This window comes from Ictalurus furcatus, chromosome 26, assembly GCF_023375685.1.
Source record: "Ictalurus furcatus strain D&B chromosome 26, Billie_1.0, whole genome shotgun sequence".
NCBI classification, from domain to species: domain Eukaryota; kingdom Metazoa; phylum Chordata; class Actinopteri; order Siluriformes; family Ictaluridae; genus Ictalurus; species Ictalurus furcatus.
This window is the reverse complement of record NC_071280.1, coordinates 19558635-19572675: the sequence shown is the minus strand read 5'-3', so window position 1 is coordinate 19572675 and position 14041 is coordinate 19558635. Positions and strand designations below refer to the sequence as shown.

General features: G+C 39.2%; 3 protein-coding genes across 7 annotated transcripts; all 3 read right to left on the bottom strand.

Moving 5' to 3' along the window:
* Window positions 1–346: 346 nt before the first annotated feature.
* LOC128602507 (microfibril-associated glycoprotein 4-like) lies at window positions 347–4579 on the bottom strand. Of its 4 annotated transcripts, XM_053616367.1 has the most exons (6): window positions 3572–4579; window positions 3256–3328; window positions 2044–2262; window positions 1349–1445; window positions 919–1086; window positions 347–765 (listed from the first exon to the last, which is right to left on the bottom strand). In XM_053616367.1, exons 2-6 carry the CDS (start codon window positions 3259–3261, stop codon window positions 509–511), a joined length of 747 nt encoding a protein of 248 aa, XP_053472342.1. In that variant the 5' UTR covers window positions 3262–3328; window positions 3572–4579; the 3' UTR covers window positions 347–508. The 4 variants fall into 4 exon arrangements, with proteins under 4 accessions (XP_053472342.1, XP_053472341.1, XP_053472345.1 ...); XM_053616366.1 differs by having other exon boundaries at window positions 3256–4579; XM_053616370.1 differs by lacking the exon at window positions 2044–2262 and having other exon boundaries at window positions 348–765.
* Window positions 4580–4719: 140 nt separating this feature from the next.
* On the bottom strand, window positions 4720–8350 carry LOC128602496 (microfibril-associated glycoprotein 4). Of its 2 annotated transcripts, none has more exons than XM_053616350.1 (5): window positions 8207–8350; window positions 7631–7849; window positions 7340–7436; window positions 5350–5517; window positions 4720–5229 (listed from the first exon to the last, which is right to left on the bottom strand). In XM_053616350.1, the coding sequence occupies exons 2-5, from the start codon at window positions 7844–7846 to the stop codon at window positions 4961–4963; spliced, it is 750 nt and encodes a 249-aa protein (XP_053472325.1). In that variant the 5' UTR covers window positions 7847–7849; window positions 8207–8350; the 3' UTR covers window positions 4720–4960. The 2 variants fall into 2 exon arrangements, with proteins under 2 accessions (XP_053472325.1, XP_053472324.1); XM_053616349.1 differs by lacking the exon at window positions 8207–8350 and adding an exon at window positions 7993–8168.
* A 2795-nt stretch (window positions 8351–11145) lies between these two features.
* On the bottom strand, window positions 11146–13349 carry LOC128602503 (microfibril-associated glycoprotein 4). The gene is made up of 6 exons (XM_053616363.1): window positions 13108–13349; window positions 12858–12901; window positions 12323–12550; window positions 12132–12228; window positions 11702–11869; window positions 11146–11547 (listed from the first exon to the last, which is right to left on the bottom strand). The coding sequence occupies exons 2-6, from the start codon at window positions 12861–12863 to the stop codon at window positions 11291–11293; spliced, it is 756 nt and encodes a 251-aa protein (XP_053472338.1). The 5' UTR covers window positions 12864–12901; window positions 13108–13349; the 3' UTR covers window positions 11146–11290.
* Between the last annotated feature and the right edge of the window lie 692 nt (window positions 13350–14041).

Genomic DNA, 14041 nt, shown 5'->3' with positions numbered 1-14041 from the left:
ATTTGTGTTCATTCAGCTACAAGAGCATTAGTGAAATGAACTGATGTTGGTGTGGAGGTGTGGGGTGCAGTCGGCGTTCCAGATCATCCCAAAGGTGTTCAATGGGGTTTCATATTATTTGGGGCCATTCGGAACACTGTGGCTACTAGCTGGAGCTCATTGGTTAGCTTGCTAACCTTGTTATCTCTAACTAATGTGCTGTCCACTTAAGAAATTGTATTTCAGTATGCTCCTAAATGTGAAATAAGCACTGAGCTATATTCTGTATCTGTAAATGTATATATCCATCATCAGTAGTTTATGTCCTTATTTTCTTATTCTTATTTTCCTACAACTTTAAGAAAGACACAGACTCCAGCAAGTAAAGAAACATATACATATTTAATTTATATAATTCTGCAAAATCATATGGTAAAAAAAAATACAGTGACAATATTTTATCTCGACAGATGACAAGACAGTATCAGACTCTATCAAACTCATCGTTGTTTCACATGGGCGCAAGAGTCTACGACACAGGTCTGATCTTCATAGTGATGAACTTCAAACCATAATCGTAGCCTTTCCAATGGTACCATACATTTCCAATGGCAAAGTGAGTAGCGTCACGTCCCCACAGGTATATCCCGTTAGGGTTAGCATGGTGGCACTTGTTGTACCAAAAAGCGCCAAGGTAGGATTTAGCGCAGTTTCCCTCCTCATTCAAGTCCTGGTCTTTATCAAAGGTGGAGAATTTCTGACCATTGCTGAACTCCAGAGAATCACCTGCAGATTGTGGACACAATTACCAGATTCATTAAAAAGCCTTACAAAATTGCCCAGAAATGAATATTTTCATTACATGGATGTAATTTTAAGAGTTTTAAAGGATGTAACCAGCATTGCCATTTGAGTCTGTTTATGATTACTCATTCTCACCTGCGCCTCCATTGATAAAACCGCTAACGTGGAGTTTGTAGCCTTCAGCTTCGGATTCGACAGAGAAATATGAATACTGAGCGTAAACTGAAACTCCATCAAAGTCCTGCAGGTCCACCCTCAGCTCGTATTTCCTGTTCCGTGTGAGCTGGTAGAGATTCTCCAATCCTGTCAGGATGTGAGCAATACACACATGACGTATAAGACAGTATTAATACCTCAGTCAGTGTATGGTAAGTGTAAAATTAATACCAACAATTGCTTCGTCAGGGTCCATTTCAAATTTGACCAAATTCAATTTCAACAGATTTTCATCTCTTGCGCTTTTAGTGTTCGTTTTTATTTATCCAACATTTCAGCTCAGAATACAGTGAATCTGTTCATTATTTCTCTCACAGCCAAAGAACAACTCACTGCTGTAGCTTCTCACCTAGCCAGTATTCTCCGTACTTGTTCCCAAACCCTTTCTTGTAGTGTTCCCATGGTCTGTAGAAATTCACACTGCCATCCATTCTCCTCTGAAACACCTGGTGTGAAGGTAATGTTCAACACTTTAGTGGAACCCAAAGCAATGGTACATATTGTAAGTGTGACAAGGACTACGGACTTTTCCCCTCCCCACCAGCAGAGGCCACACTGTCTGGAGTTCTACCACAACCTCAGCCACTCCATATGATATCTCATATTGTGTAAGTCTGTCCTGATCACCCTGACCTAGTTTCCTGGTGTTGTGTTTGGCATTATTCTTCTTTGGCCTTGAAATCTCCACTGGCTGTTGTTTTGACTCCGGCTTGTTATAAGAACATTGGATTCTACTGGATCCCGACTTTAACTTTGAATGCGTCATTGTTTATTAATCTCCTGCACATAGACCCTCATCCGTTATCCGTCTCACGTTGAAGTAAGATTGCCTAAAGGCCCAATTTAGGAAACAATACCTTTAGCCTGAGCTTAATTTAAACTGACATTTATAAACATTTAACTAATTTTATTGTACTATTATTATTATTATTATTATTATTATTATTATTATTATTATTATTATTTTACATATTCAGTAGAAAATCTATTTTGGAAAAGTAAGCTAAATGAGCTCATTTTTCCAAAGCGGAGCTCCTAACATACCGTCCAATTCCCGTCCTCTGTTTGGCTTCCCCAGCAGCCCATGTCGCAGTACACCTGTACAGGTGTTTCCCCTGCAGGGTAGATGGTGTACACTCCACTGAGTGTGTGTCCATTAGTGTAGACATCAGCGCAGTCTGTTGGAAACAGTTCCTGGGAAAAAGAAATACTCCCAACCAGCAGGGGGAGCAGTAGAACCCAGAGCATCGAAAACACAGCACCCTGGGCCAAAAGACAAACAAACTGAGTGGACTAAAAACCATGCGGTTTAACGTGTTAACGGTTTTTACAGTGTTTTCGAGGAATAACGTGGTAGCTATTTGGCAAAACAACTTCAAAACGAAACTCTTGTTGACTTTGCAAAGATTGATTTTACAAAAGATCACTCTTATAATATAAAACCTTTATCAAACAGTTGGTGTGTAGAGCAAACTGAAATAAACGTAATGGGCCTCATTCATGAAAGACAAGCAGAACGATCTTTTGTGTAAAAACTTCGTAAAGCCGTTCTCACATAAACGCTGGAACATTTTGTGTTCTTTCAGGAAACTGAGGACGATAATTAACTAATTATTTAAATGTGAAAATAAATTATTCATAGCAAAAATGCTTGAAAACAACCACGTTTTCCTTTTTATTATAGATTACTATTATTCTTACTATTAAACTTCATTTTTTATGTTTAATGGCGTCACATATTTCTTAGGCTTGGGTTTATTTCTTTTAAAGTGTCATTTATTGCCAACACAGATTCAGATATTTTGTCTAACGGTCTTCTTTACACAGCTAGAACCGCAGGGCGGGGCGGGCCGACCGGGTCCAGTTACCGGTTCAGTGACCTCATGGAAGATACGGTTGACATTTGAAATTTCTGTTTCTGCAACCGAATAAACTTTTGGGTCAACATGTTGAGATCGTCATTCTCACGTATGTGTTGATATCATTATATGGATGTCAGTTGTAATTCATGGGCGGGATTATGCTAATTGTGAATGAGTGTGCATTATAACATGCTTTATTTACAAATAATTGGAATTTATTAACAGACACACACACACACACACACACACACACACACATTTTTAACAACTGAATCTGAGGACTCTGAAGAGAAGAATTTACTCATATGTTTACGAAGGTTTCATGAACGAGGCCCAACGTGTGCAAACACATAATATGACATAAGAAGCAAAGTAAACTTACACCGTAACTTACAATCATTTTAATATCCTCCAGTAGTTCATGTAAACAGCAGCTGGATTTTAACGCAGAAATTCAACTGCTGTACCTGAGAAGAGTAAATGCAACATAATTAAATAAATAAACCATTTAATATTAATCTCTGACATATAAAATCTGTATGTTTTTGCTTTGTGATTTGTTTTAATAGTTTGTTCTTCTAAACAAAAGTATGAGGGTTTTACAGTATGATAGATTATGAGCAGTAATACAGAATAGGTTAACCATCTTCTTCACCACACAGATGAAGAACAGTGTGTTCGGATCTTGTAAATTAAAACTAAAGTCTTACCTGTGCTGCTTCCTGCATCCTATCTGAAGCGTTCATACTCCCACACTTATAAACCTTGTTGGGCTTCTAAACACCTCCTGATTATTCCATTTATGGAAAATGTCTGAAGGACGTTCCTGGATCTTGGGCCAAAATCAAAATATTTTCACTTTGGATCATCAAAGACCTATTGTTTTGACCAGATGTTATACACTCATATATTGTGTATTACCTGATAAACATCTAAATTACTGAGATCCTTTGACCTTAAACTGATAAACAAAGCCATAACATGAACACTTCCTTGTAATAAACCTGACTACAACACCCAGCCCAGGTCTTGAGACTTTGACTTACTTGGATCTTAAGCAGTTAAGTAAGGCCATAACATTAAACCTGCTTTACATAAAACCAAAACAACAATATAAGCTGATTTCTCACACTGTTATTTTTTCCAGGACAGGACTATTTATTTATTTGTTTGTTTGTTTGTTTGTTTATTTATTCTGCTGCAATAATCATGATTTACTAAGCAGTAATGCGTGAGCTGTTATTAATAGTCTAAGTAGTAAGTAATCTTTAGAAGGTTGTGTTGTGTTTACACTATAGGCGTCATTGGAAAGAGCACTGAGATAGACTTGCCAAAAGTTTGTGGACACTTGACCATCACACCCATATGTGCTTGTTGAACATCCCATTCCATGTTTATTCCACCTTTGCTATTATAATAACCTAGATTTTGGGGCGTGGCTGTGGGGATTTTGGGGCGTGGCTGTGAGGATGCTATGGGGATCACTCGAGTTCTTCTACCTTCTTCCAACCTTCACACACCACATCTTCATGGAGCTCGCTTTGTGCACAGTGTGTCATGATGGAACAGGGTTTGGGATCCTTAGTTCCAGTGAAGGGAAACTTTAATACTACAGTGTACAGAGACGTTCTATATAATTATGTGCTTCAGACATTGTGGTGACAGTTTGGGGAAGGACCACGTACGAGTGTGATGGACAGGTGTCCACATACTTTTGGCCATACAGTATAGCTTTATGCTGTACTGGTGTAATGACAGTAAAGTTGAATTGAATCCTAATGACTTCCTAATCACCTTTTTTGTATTATGGATTTTTTTTTTTATAATCTCAACATAAATAAATACAGCATGCTTGAGGTTGATTTTCAGTGTTGTTGTTTTTTTTATTATTGGAGTAATTTCCTTTCTGTGATTGTGGCTCAGTTTCCATGCTGTTGGACATCTAGTGCACTACAGATTATGCTATACCCTATGTAGTGAGCATATGACCTCACTGTGTATGTGCTGCAGGGCCTCCTCTCATGATAGAGAGAGAGAGAGAGAGAGAAGAAACCACCAGCACTTCCACCATCAACAATAGCGATATTATAAAGAGAAAGTCATCGCTGTGCTGCAGACACAGGTCTGATCTTCATAGCGATGTATTTGAGACCATAATCATAGCCTCTCCAGTGTTTCCAGACATTCCCGATGGCGTAATAAGTGTTGTCACGTCCCCACAGGTATATCCCGTTAGGGTTAGCATGGTGGCACTGACTGTACCAAAAACCCCCGAAGTAGGATTTAGCACAGTTCCCCTCTGCTTTCGAGTCCTGGTCTTTATCAAAGGTGGAGAATTTCTGTCCGTTGTTTGTCGCCATAGAATTACCTGCAGATGGCAGAAGCTGTCATTACAGACTCTCTGTATTATATTACATTATTGCATTTCAACGTTCATCCTCCTTCTTGTCTGTAGAGATATCCAGAGATATCTCTGACTCTCCCTTACCTGCACCCCCATTGATGAAACCACTAACATTGAGTTTGTAGCCATCAGCTTCAGATTCTATAGAGAAGGAAGAATACCGAGCGTAAACCGACACTCCATCAAAGTCCTGCAGGTCCACTTTCAGCTCATATTTCCTCTTACGTGTGAGTTGGTAGATGTTTTCTAATCCTGGGGGTAAAAATCAATATCATATGATGAAAGATATTTATGTAAAGTCAGGTTCAAATGCAAAACTATATATAACGCAGTGGCTATTTGTAGTACACAAGTGCTGAAAGAAAGAAAGAAAGAGCAAAAGAAAGAAAGAAAGAAAGACAAAAATAAAGTGTGAAATGAAAAGTGTGAAAGTGCAAAACCAACCATGCGAAAGACAGAAAGAAAGAAAGACAGAAAGAAAGAAAGAAAGAAAGACAGGGTAGATTAAATGCCCCATTTCACAAAGTAAAAAGACAATAAAGTGTGTTACTCTGTGTGGCCGCACGGGGGAAGCATTGAGCTTAAGCATTTGGCATTTTCAATATAAAACAATAGAAAAACTTTAAGCAGTATAGAAAAGGGATGGATGGATAATAATTACGTTGCTGTATCTGTGCTAATAAATTATATTTAAAAACCCCCACAGTATTTATATGAAATATGGGGATTTTAATTGAATGTTAAAAATAGACCTATGAGCTTGAATCAAATGTGCAGGTCGACTGCAGCGGTCATGATGAAATCATTTACACCGGATTTAACAAAACGTCACTTAAACACTGAAAATTTAGCCTATTACCCAAAGACACTTAAAATTCAACATAGTAGCAAATACTCACATCTGTGAACCCAGTTGGAGATGGAAAAAAAGACACCAGCCGTGAGTGAGAAGAAGCAAGGGTCCAGATTTTATTTCCACCTCACGAAATCCACACCAATGAGAATTCTCAGAAGTGATCTGACACCTGGAGCTCAAGCTCCAGTATTTATACTGTATTTACACAGTAGATAACCAATATATTTCAGAAAGGCTATGATATCAATACCAATAGGGTTAAAAAGAGCTTATCTACATTACCATGATGTTTAAAAAAAGGCTTATCAAATTTACCATGATGTTTTGAAAGAGGCTTATCAAATTTACCGTGATGTTTTGAAAGAGGAGTTTCTGACTACCATTAGGATTGAACGTGGGAGAGAGAGAAAACAATTTAGAGAGACCTTGGTCTCATGTTGTTATCTCATAATGTTGTGTGTGTGCGTTGGGGCCTTTGTGTGTGTTATGTCTGTACGCCCGCCCTTGACTGTACGAGAATATGTGTGTTTCTCAGCCTGCACTCCTCAGCTCTTATATTTCTCTGTGACTAATAAACCATAGTGTGTTACTCTTAAAAATCTTAAAGTGTAAATCCAATTCGTCAATATCCGCCTAATACCGCTTCTGTGTGTCTAGGTGCCCGTCGTCATTTTTCCTTCTCTCCTTTACTGGAGGGGCTGGATTTGGATCTGAACACTCTCTATCAGCTCGTGCATCTCACTGCTGACATCATGGTGCTACTTGACGTTCTTCACAACACCCCCTCTGGAAATGGACCATTCTTCCCTCTTCTCACCTGTCAGTCCACCGTACTCTCAGTATTCTCCTTATTTCACCCTTGCTGGCTATCCCATGTCCCCAGGACGCCCCCCATTTTCTTCCCCCTACCGCTCTCCTCACAATTACGCACCCACCAGTCCTGTGAATTTTCAATAAAATTACATATTACTCATACTAGGTCTCCCTCGTGTTTATTTCATGTCATTTTTATCCACAACAAGCTTCTGGTGAAGAGGTGACCCCTCACCTGAGTCAATAACTTAAAGGTTAAGTGTTTAACTGGCATCTACTGTATACATCATTTCTAACAGTCTAATATTTTTGTTTCTAAATCTACTTTAATAAAATTTGTGAATGTAGTAGGTCTGTCTTTCTTATCGGTACCTAAATCCCAGTGAGTGTGCTGTAGTTTCTCACCTAGCCAGTATTCTCCGTACTTGTTCCCAAACCCTTTCTTGTAGTGTCCCCATGGTCTGTAGAAGTTCACACTGCCGTCCATTCTTCTCTGAAACACCTGGTGTGAAGGTAACGTTCAACACTTTAGCGCAATCACAGGCACTAGTGTTTATTTTGAGCTTGGTCTGAGGGTTTATCACACAAAACTGCTCTGGATTACATTTCACTTAAATGGAAATAATGTTAGAGAAATTGTATGTAAAAAAGTGCAACTATATAATTCCTGTAAAGGAGACACACATCTAAACCTACCGTCCAGTTCCCATCTTCTGCTACGTTTCCCAGACATCCCATGTCGCAGTACACCTGGACAGGTGTGTCCGCTGTAGGGTAGATTGTGTACACTCCACTGAGTGTTTGTCCGTTAGCGTAGACATCAGAGCAGTCTGATGGAAACAGTTCCTGAGAACCAGGAGTACTCCCAACCAGCAGGGGGAGCACACACAACACTGACAACGGAAAAACCATGTCCTAGAAAAAGACAAATAAAAACAATGACTTTTAAACTAAAAAAAATACAACATGTTTCCTTCAGACACAGCGAACTGAATGAGATTAAATAAAAAGATAAAAGCAAGAGCTAATTAAAATACAGTAATTACACTATGACATACAATCATTTTGGTCTCCTCTGACATTTTTCCAAGAAAACGATGCCTCGATTCTAAAGAGATTGTGGATTTGACCCTAGACCCCTGTACATTCTGAGAAAACATGATCTTTTTTACTCATACTATCCATTATATTTATGTTTTAAGTTCATATTCTTGTTCCCAAAGATGTACAGCTCAAAAGAACATGTAAATGAAAGATAACAATAGAACATACCTAAGGTGCTTCTCTCTTTTTCAGAGGTTCGTTCTGCCATACTTTTAAACCCTGCTGAACTCCCAAACCTCGACTAGAACTACGTCATATGTGTGTCTAAATGGAAATTCCTGAAGGAAGTTCCAGTCACCGGGTCCATGACCTTATGGATGGACTTGGTATTGGATTTGTTCAAACCTTATTTAAAAAAAAAAGAATTTACACATCCAAGTATTCTGTGTTGCCTATTATGATTAAAGAGTATAATAATAATATAATATAAGGTTGTTATTGTACCTTAAACACAAACTAGTAAATATGAACATAACATCAGTTTACCTGTGGAGCAATCCAAACGTTTGGACTACTCGAATCTGTAAACATATGACACACTTGTTCAATATTTACTCTGCAGCAGTTACAGGATTGTGAAACAGAACTACAGATGACGGACTGTGCTCTGGAACTTGGCCATGAAAATATAGTGCATCCGGAAAGTATTCACAGCGCTTCACTGTTTCCACATTGTGTTATGTTACAGTCTTATTCCAAAAGGGATTCAATTCATTATTTTCCTCAAAATTCTACAAACAATACCCCATAATGACAACGTGAAAGAAGTTTGTTTGAAATCTTTGCAAATTTATTAAAAATAAAAAACAAACAAAGCATATGTACATAAGTATTCACAGCCTTTGCCATGCCACTCAAAATAGAGCTCAGGTGCATCCTGTTTCCACTGATCATCCTTGAGATGTTTCTACAGCTTGACTGGAGTCTACCTGTGGTAAATTCAGTTGATTGGACATGATTTGGAAAGGCACACACCTGTCTATATAAGGTCCCACAGTTAACACTGCATGTCAGAGCACAAACCAAACCATGAAGTCCACGGAACTGTCTGTAGACCTCCGAGACAGGATTGTATCGAGGCACAGATCTGGGGAAGGGTACAGAAACATTTCTGCAGCATTGAAGGTCCCAATGAGCACAGTGGCCTCCATCATCCGTAAATGGAAGAAGTCTGGAACCAGCAGGACTCTTCCTAGAGCTGGCCGCCCGGCCAAACTGAGCGATCGGGGGAGAAAGGCCTTATTCAGGGAGGTGACCAAAAACCCGATGGTCACTCTGACAGAGCTCCAGCGTGTCTCTGTGGAGAGAGGAGAACCTTCCAGAAGAACAACCATCTCTGCAGCACTGCACCAATCAGGCCTGTATGGTAGAGTGGCCAGACGGAAGCCACTCCTCAGTAAAAGGCACATGACAGCCTTCCTGGAGTTTGCCAAAAGGCACCTGAAGGACTCTCAGACCATGAGAAACAAAATTCTCTGGTCTGATAAAACAAAGATTGAACTCTTTGGTCTGAATGGCAAGCGTCATGTCTGGAGGAAACCAGGCACCACTCATCACCTGGCCAATACCATCCCTACAGTGAAGCATGGTGGTGGCAGCAGCATGCTGTGGGGATGTTTTTCAGCAGCAGGAACTGGGAGACTAGTCAGGATCGAGGGAAAGATGAATGCAGCAATGTACAGAGACATCCTTGATGAAAACCTGCTCCAGAGCGCTCTGGACCTCAGACTGGGGTGAAGGTTCATCTTCCAACAGGACAATGACCCTAAGCACACAGCCAAGATAACGTAGGAGTGGCTACAGGACAACTCTGTGAATGTCCTTGAGTGGCCCAGCCAGAGCCCAGACTTGAACCTGATTGAACATCTCTGGAGAGATCTGAAATTGGCTGTGCACCGACGCTCCCCATCCAACCCGATGGAGCTTGAAAGGTTCTGCAAAGAAGAATGGGAGAAACTGCCCAAAAATAGGTGTGCCAAGCTTGTGGCATCATTCTCAAAAAGACTCGAGGCTGTAATTGGTGACAAAGGTGCTTCAACAAAGTATTGAGCAAAGGGTGTGAATACTTATGTACATGTGCTTTTTTTGTTTTTATTTTTAATAAATTTGCAAAGATTTCAAACAAACTTCTTTCACGTGGTCATTATGGGGTATTGTTTATAGAATTTTGAGGAAAATAATGAATTGAATCCATTTTTGGAATAAGACTGTAACATAACAAAATGTGGAGAAAGTGAAGCGCTGTGAATACTTTCCGGATGCACTGTACTGACCACTAAAACAGTATCAAGGTGTTATACTAGACATTAGATTTATTAATGTTTATTTATTACAGTTTTCAAATGAAAGGACGTAGTTCAAGTGCAGAGGAACCTATATACACAATAAAGATCTACTGGACTTATAGACACGTTTCCCAAATTTCCTCTCATGGATCAGTAAAGTAAATCCACCCATCCACACAGCGATGCTGTCAAATAAGTATTGAACGTGTCAACATTTTTTTCAGTAAATATATTTCCAATGTTATTGGATATATATATTTATTTCAAATGTTATTCACATGAAGTTTTCACCAGACATCAGTATTAGCTCAAGAAATCTGGGAATATAAAGAATTCACAACATTAAAGTCCATAAATAAAATTATGTGTAATAAAGTGGAATGACACGGGAAAAAAGTATTGAACACGCTAAGAAAAAGCAGTTCTCCATGGCAAGGTAAGGCAAGGAACCAGCTGAAATCCGTAAGTAATTACACCCCCTACCTGTGTAAATTAATATCAGCTGGGTTAGTAAATTGATGGTCTATAAAAAGGCTTTTCATTACCAAGGTGTCACACAAGAAACCTCTCATGATGTGTAAAAGCAAAGAGCTCTCCCAAGACCTTCACAACCTTATTGTTGTGAAACATATTGATGGAATCGGATACAGACGTATTTCAAAACTTCTCAATCCTCCAGTAAGCACCATCAGGGCCGTTATCCACAAGCAGAAGCAACATGCTGTCCACATAACTACATGCAAGAAATTGTATTTCAGTATGTTCCTTATTTTTTTATTCTTATTTTCCTACAACTTTAAGAAAGACACAGACTCCAGCAAGTAAAGAAACATATACATATTTAATTTATATAATTCTGCAAAATCATATGGTAAAAAAAATACAGTGACAATATTTTATCTCGACAGATGACAAGACAGTATCAGACTCTATCAAACTCATCATTGTGTCACATGGGCGCAAGAGTCTACGACACAGGTCTGATCTTCATAGTGATGAACTTCAAACCATAATCGTAGCCTTTCCAATGGTACCATACATTTCCAATGGCAAAGTGAGTAGCGTCACGTCCCCACAGGTATATCCCGTTAGGGTTAGCATGGTGGCACTTGTTGTACCAAAAAGCGCCAAGGTAGGATTTAGCGCAGTTTCCCTCCTCATTCAAGTCCTGGTCTTTATCAAAGGTGGAGAATTTCTGACCATTGCTGAACTCCAGAGAATCACCTGCAGATTGTGGACACAATTACCAGATTCATTAAAAAGCCTTACAAAGTTGTCCCAGAAATGAATATTTTCATTACATGGATGTAATTTTAAGAGTTTTAAAGGATGTAACCAGCATTGCCATTTGAGTCTGTTTATGATTACTCATTCTCACCTGCGCCTCCATTGATAAAACCGCTAACGTGGAGTTTGTAGCCTTCAGCTTCGGATTCGACAGAGAAATACGAATACTGAGCGTAAACTGAAACTCCATCAAAGTCCTGCAGGTCCACCCTCAGCTCGTATTTCCTGTTCCGTGTGAGCTGGTAGAGATTCTCCAATCCTGTCAGGATGTGAGCAATACACACATGACGTATAAGACAGTATTAATACCTCAGTCAGTGTATGGTAAGTGTAAAATTAATACCAACAATTGCTTCGTCAGGGTCCATTTCAAATTTGACCAAATTCAATTTCAACAGATTTTCATCTCTTGCGCTTTTAGTGTTCGTTTTTATTTATCCAACATTTCAGCTCAGAATACAGTGAATCTGTTCATTATTTCTCTCACAGCCAAAGAACAACTCACTGCTGTAGCTTCTCACCTAGCCAGTATTCTCCGTACTTGTTCCCAAACCCTTTCTTGTAGTGTTCCCATGGTCTGTAGAAATTCACACTGCCATCCATTCTCCTCTGAAACACCTGGTGTGAAGGTAATGTTCAAAACTTTAGCAGAAGCAAAAGGCAGTATGACCTCTCACCAGAAAAGACACCAAAACCAATATCTCTAACATACCGTCCAGTTCCCATCCTCTGTTTTGCTTTCCAAACATCCCATGTCGCAGTACACCTGTACAGGTGTGTCCGCTGTAGGGTAGATTGTGTACACGCCACTGAGTGTTTGTCCGTTAGCGTATACATCAGAGCAGTCTGTCGGAAAAAGCTCCTGAGAAATAGGAGTACTTCCAACCAGCAGGGGGAGCAGGAGCGTCCAGAACACTGAAAACACTGAAACCACAGCACCCTGGGGAAAAGAGATACAACACACAATGATACGGTTTACGTGTAGAAAACATTAAAGGAAAATATTGATAGACTTCTGAGGGGCAGAACTACATATAGAAAGCTCTTCAAGATTAAAAGACAAGACCAGTCGTCCGGGTTTATGGCCACAATGTGTGATTTCTTAGCAAAGTATCACCCAAATAATATAATAATAATAATAATAATAATAATAATAACATCCAACAAATAGTGAACTGAAAGAATGTATTAAATTATATACATAAAAAAGAAAGAAAGTCCCATTAACTCACACTACTATGACTTACAATCATTTTAGCTTGAATCTGAAGCAGAGGTTCAACTTCTAGACCTAGACAACGAATAAAAGAACAATTTCAAGCAAGTTTAATGTTTGTTCAGTATGAAAACATGTGCATATTTGTAAACATATCTGCAGAAGCAGATCAATTTTCATAGAAAAATTCATGGATTTCAAAAAGAACTACATTTTGTTCCTAAAGCCAATTTCAGGACCTCGTAGATCCACGGAGAAATGAGTACAAAAATATAACTTACCTGCAGTGTTTCTCTGATTCCTGGTTCATCCTCTCACACTTTTAAACCCTGCTGGACTCCAGAACTCCTTCTAACATGTGTGTGTGTGTGCAAATTCCTGAAGAAATTCCCATACCATTCCATGACCTCACCGGCCTGGTGGATAATTTAACACATTCTTGGATTTCTCCGTAGTCATGTTTATCTTCTGTGACTACACACACATAATCAGAGTCTTTTTGACATAATCAGATAGTCTTGTACCTTTATTTTTTGGTACTCTGACTTTAAGCTGTTAAACACAGCTATAATAAATGATATCTAAGGAATAAGAAGGGGAAAAAAACATGGTGTACACTCAGATTTTACTGGAAACTCCGTGATTGCGACACTGCAAATGTTGGAAGAAAGTCAGTAGATTGACGGTAAGGAAGAGGGATGTGGAAACACAGCCAGTGAAATCACCAGTATTATACACTTCTTGTGAAAGAACAACGTCAACATGTTCTCTAACCGGAATCACAGAACCAGAACAGAACATGCGTCCAAACCCACTTTTCTCCCAGTTTCATCAGTAACATCCAGCAGTTAGTTCACCATGAATCCCACCGAGCTGCGAGGGTGACATGTTTCCTCTGACACCCAGAAGAGTATTAGAAACCATCCGAGCTTAACCCTGTCCTTCTCACCACATCATCACAGCAGGTATAGACAGCTGTGGCGCCAATGAGACAGTATGCGCTGGACAGTCGTACCACTTGAGAGCCTGCGCAGTTTATTAAAGCGCTAACACAACGTAAAGCTACTTTCACACACAGTCTTTTTGTTTCTAAGCCACCAGTGTGTTATAGATTTACAGAAAATCTTTTTAATCATGTTTTTAATCAGGTCACACGTTGGGTGGCAAAAAAAAAAATCTGCAAAAATGTAGACTTTTCCATATCAGAAAAGTTAA

Excerpts from the sequence above, each read along its gene's own strand:
- LOC128602507 (XM_053616366.1), bottom strand. Across the intron at positions 1,446-2,043 it reads CAGAGGACGGGAATTGGACG|GTGTTTCAGAGGAGAATGGA; the intron begins GTATGTTAGGAG and ends CCTTCACACCAG. Across the intron at positions 1,087-1,348 it reads GTACGGAGAATACTGGCTAG|GATTGGAGAATCTCTACCAG; the intron begins GTGAGAAGCTAC and ends ACATCCTGACAG.
- LOC128602496 (XM_053616349.1), bottom strand. The coding sequence starts at position 8,094 with ATGTTTTCTCAGAATGTACAGGGGTCTAGGGTCAAATCCACAATCTCT. Across the intron at positions 7,850-7,992 it reads CAGAGGAGACCAAAATGATT|GACATGGTTTTTCCGTTGTC; the intron begins GTATGTCATAGT and ends GTCTTTTTCTAG. Across the intron at positions 5,518-7,339 it reads GTACGGAGAATACTGGCTAG|GATTAGAAAACATCTACCAA; the intron begins GTGAGAAACTAC and ends TTTTACCCCCAG.
- LOC128602503 (XM_053616363.1), bottom strand. Across the intron at positions 12,229-12,322 it reads CAGAGGATGGGAACTGGACG|GTGTTTCAGAGGAGAATGGA; the intron begins GTATGTTAGAGA and ends CCTTCACACCAG. Across the intron at positions 11,870-12,131 it reads GTACGGAGAATACTGGCTAG|GATTGGAGAATCTCTACCAG; the intron begins GTGAGAAGCTAC and ends ACATCCTGACAG.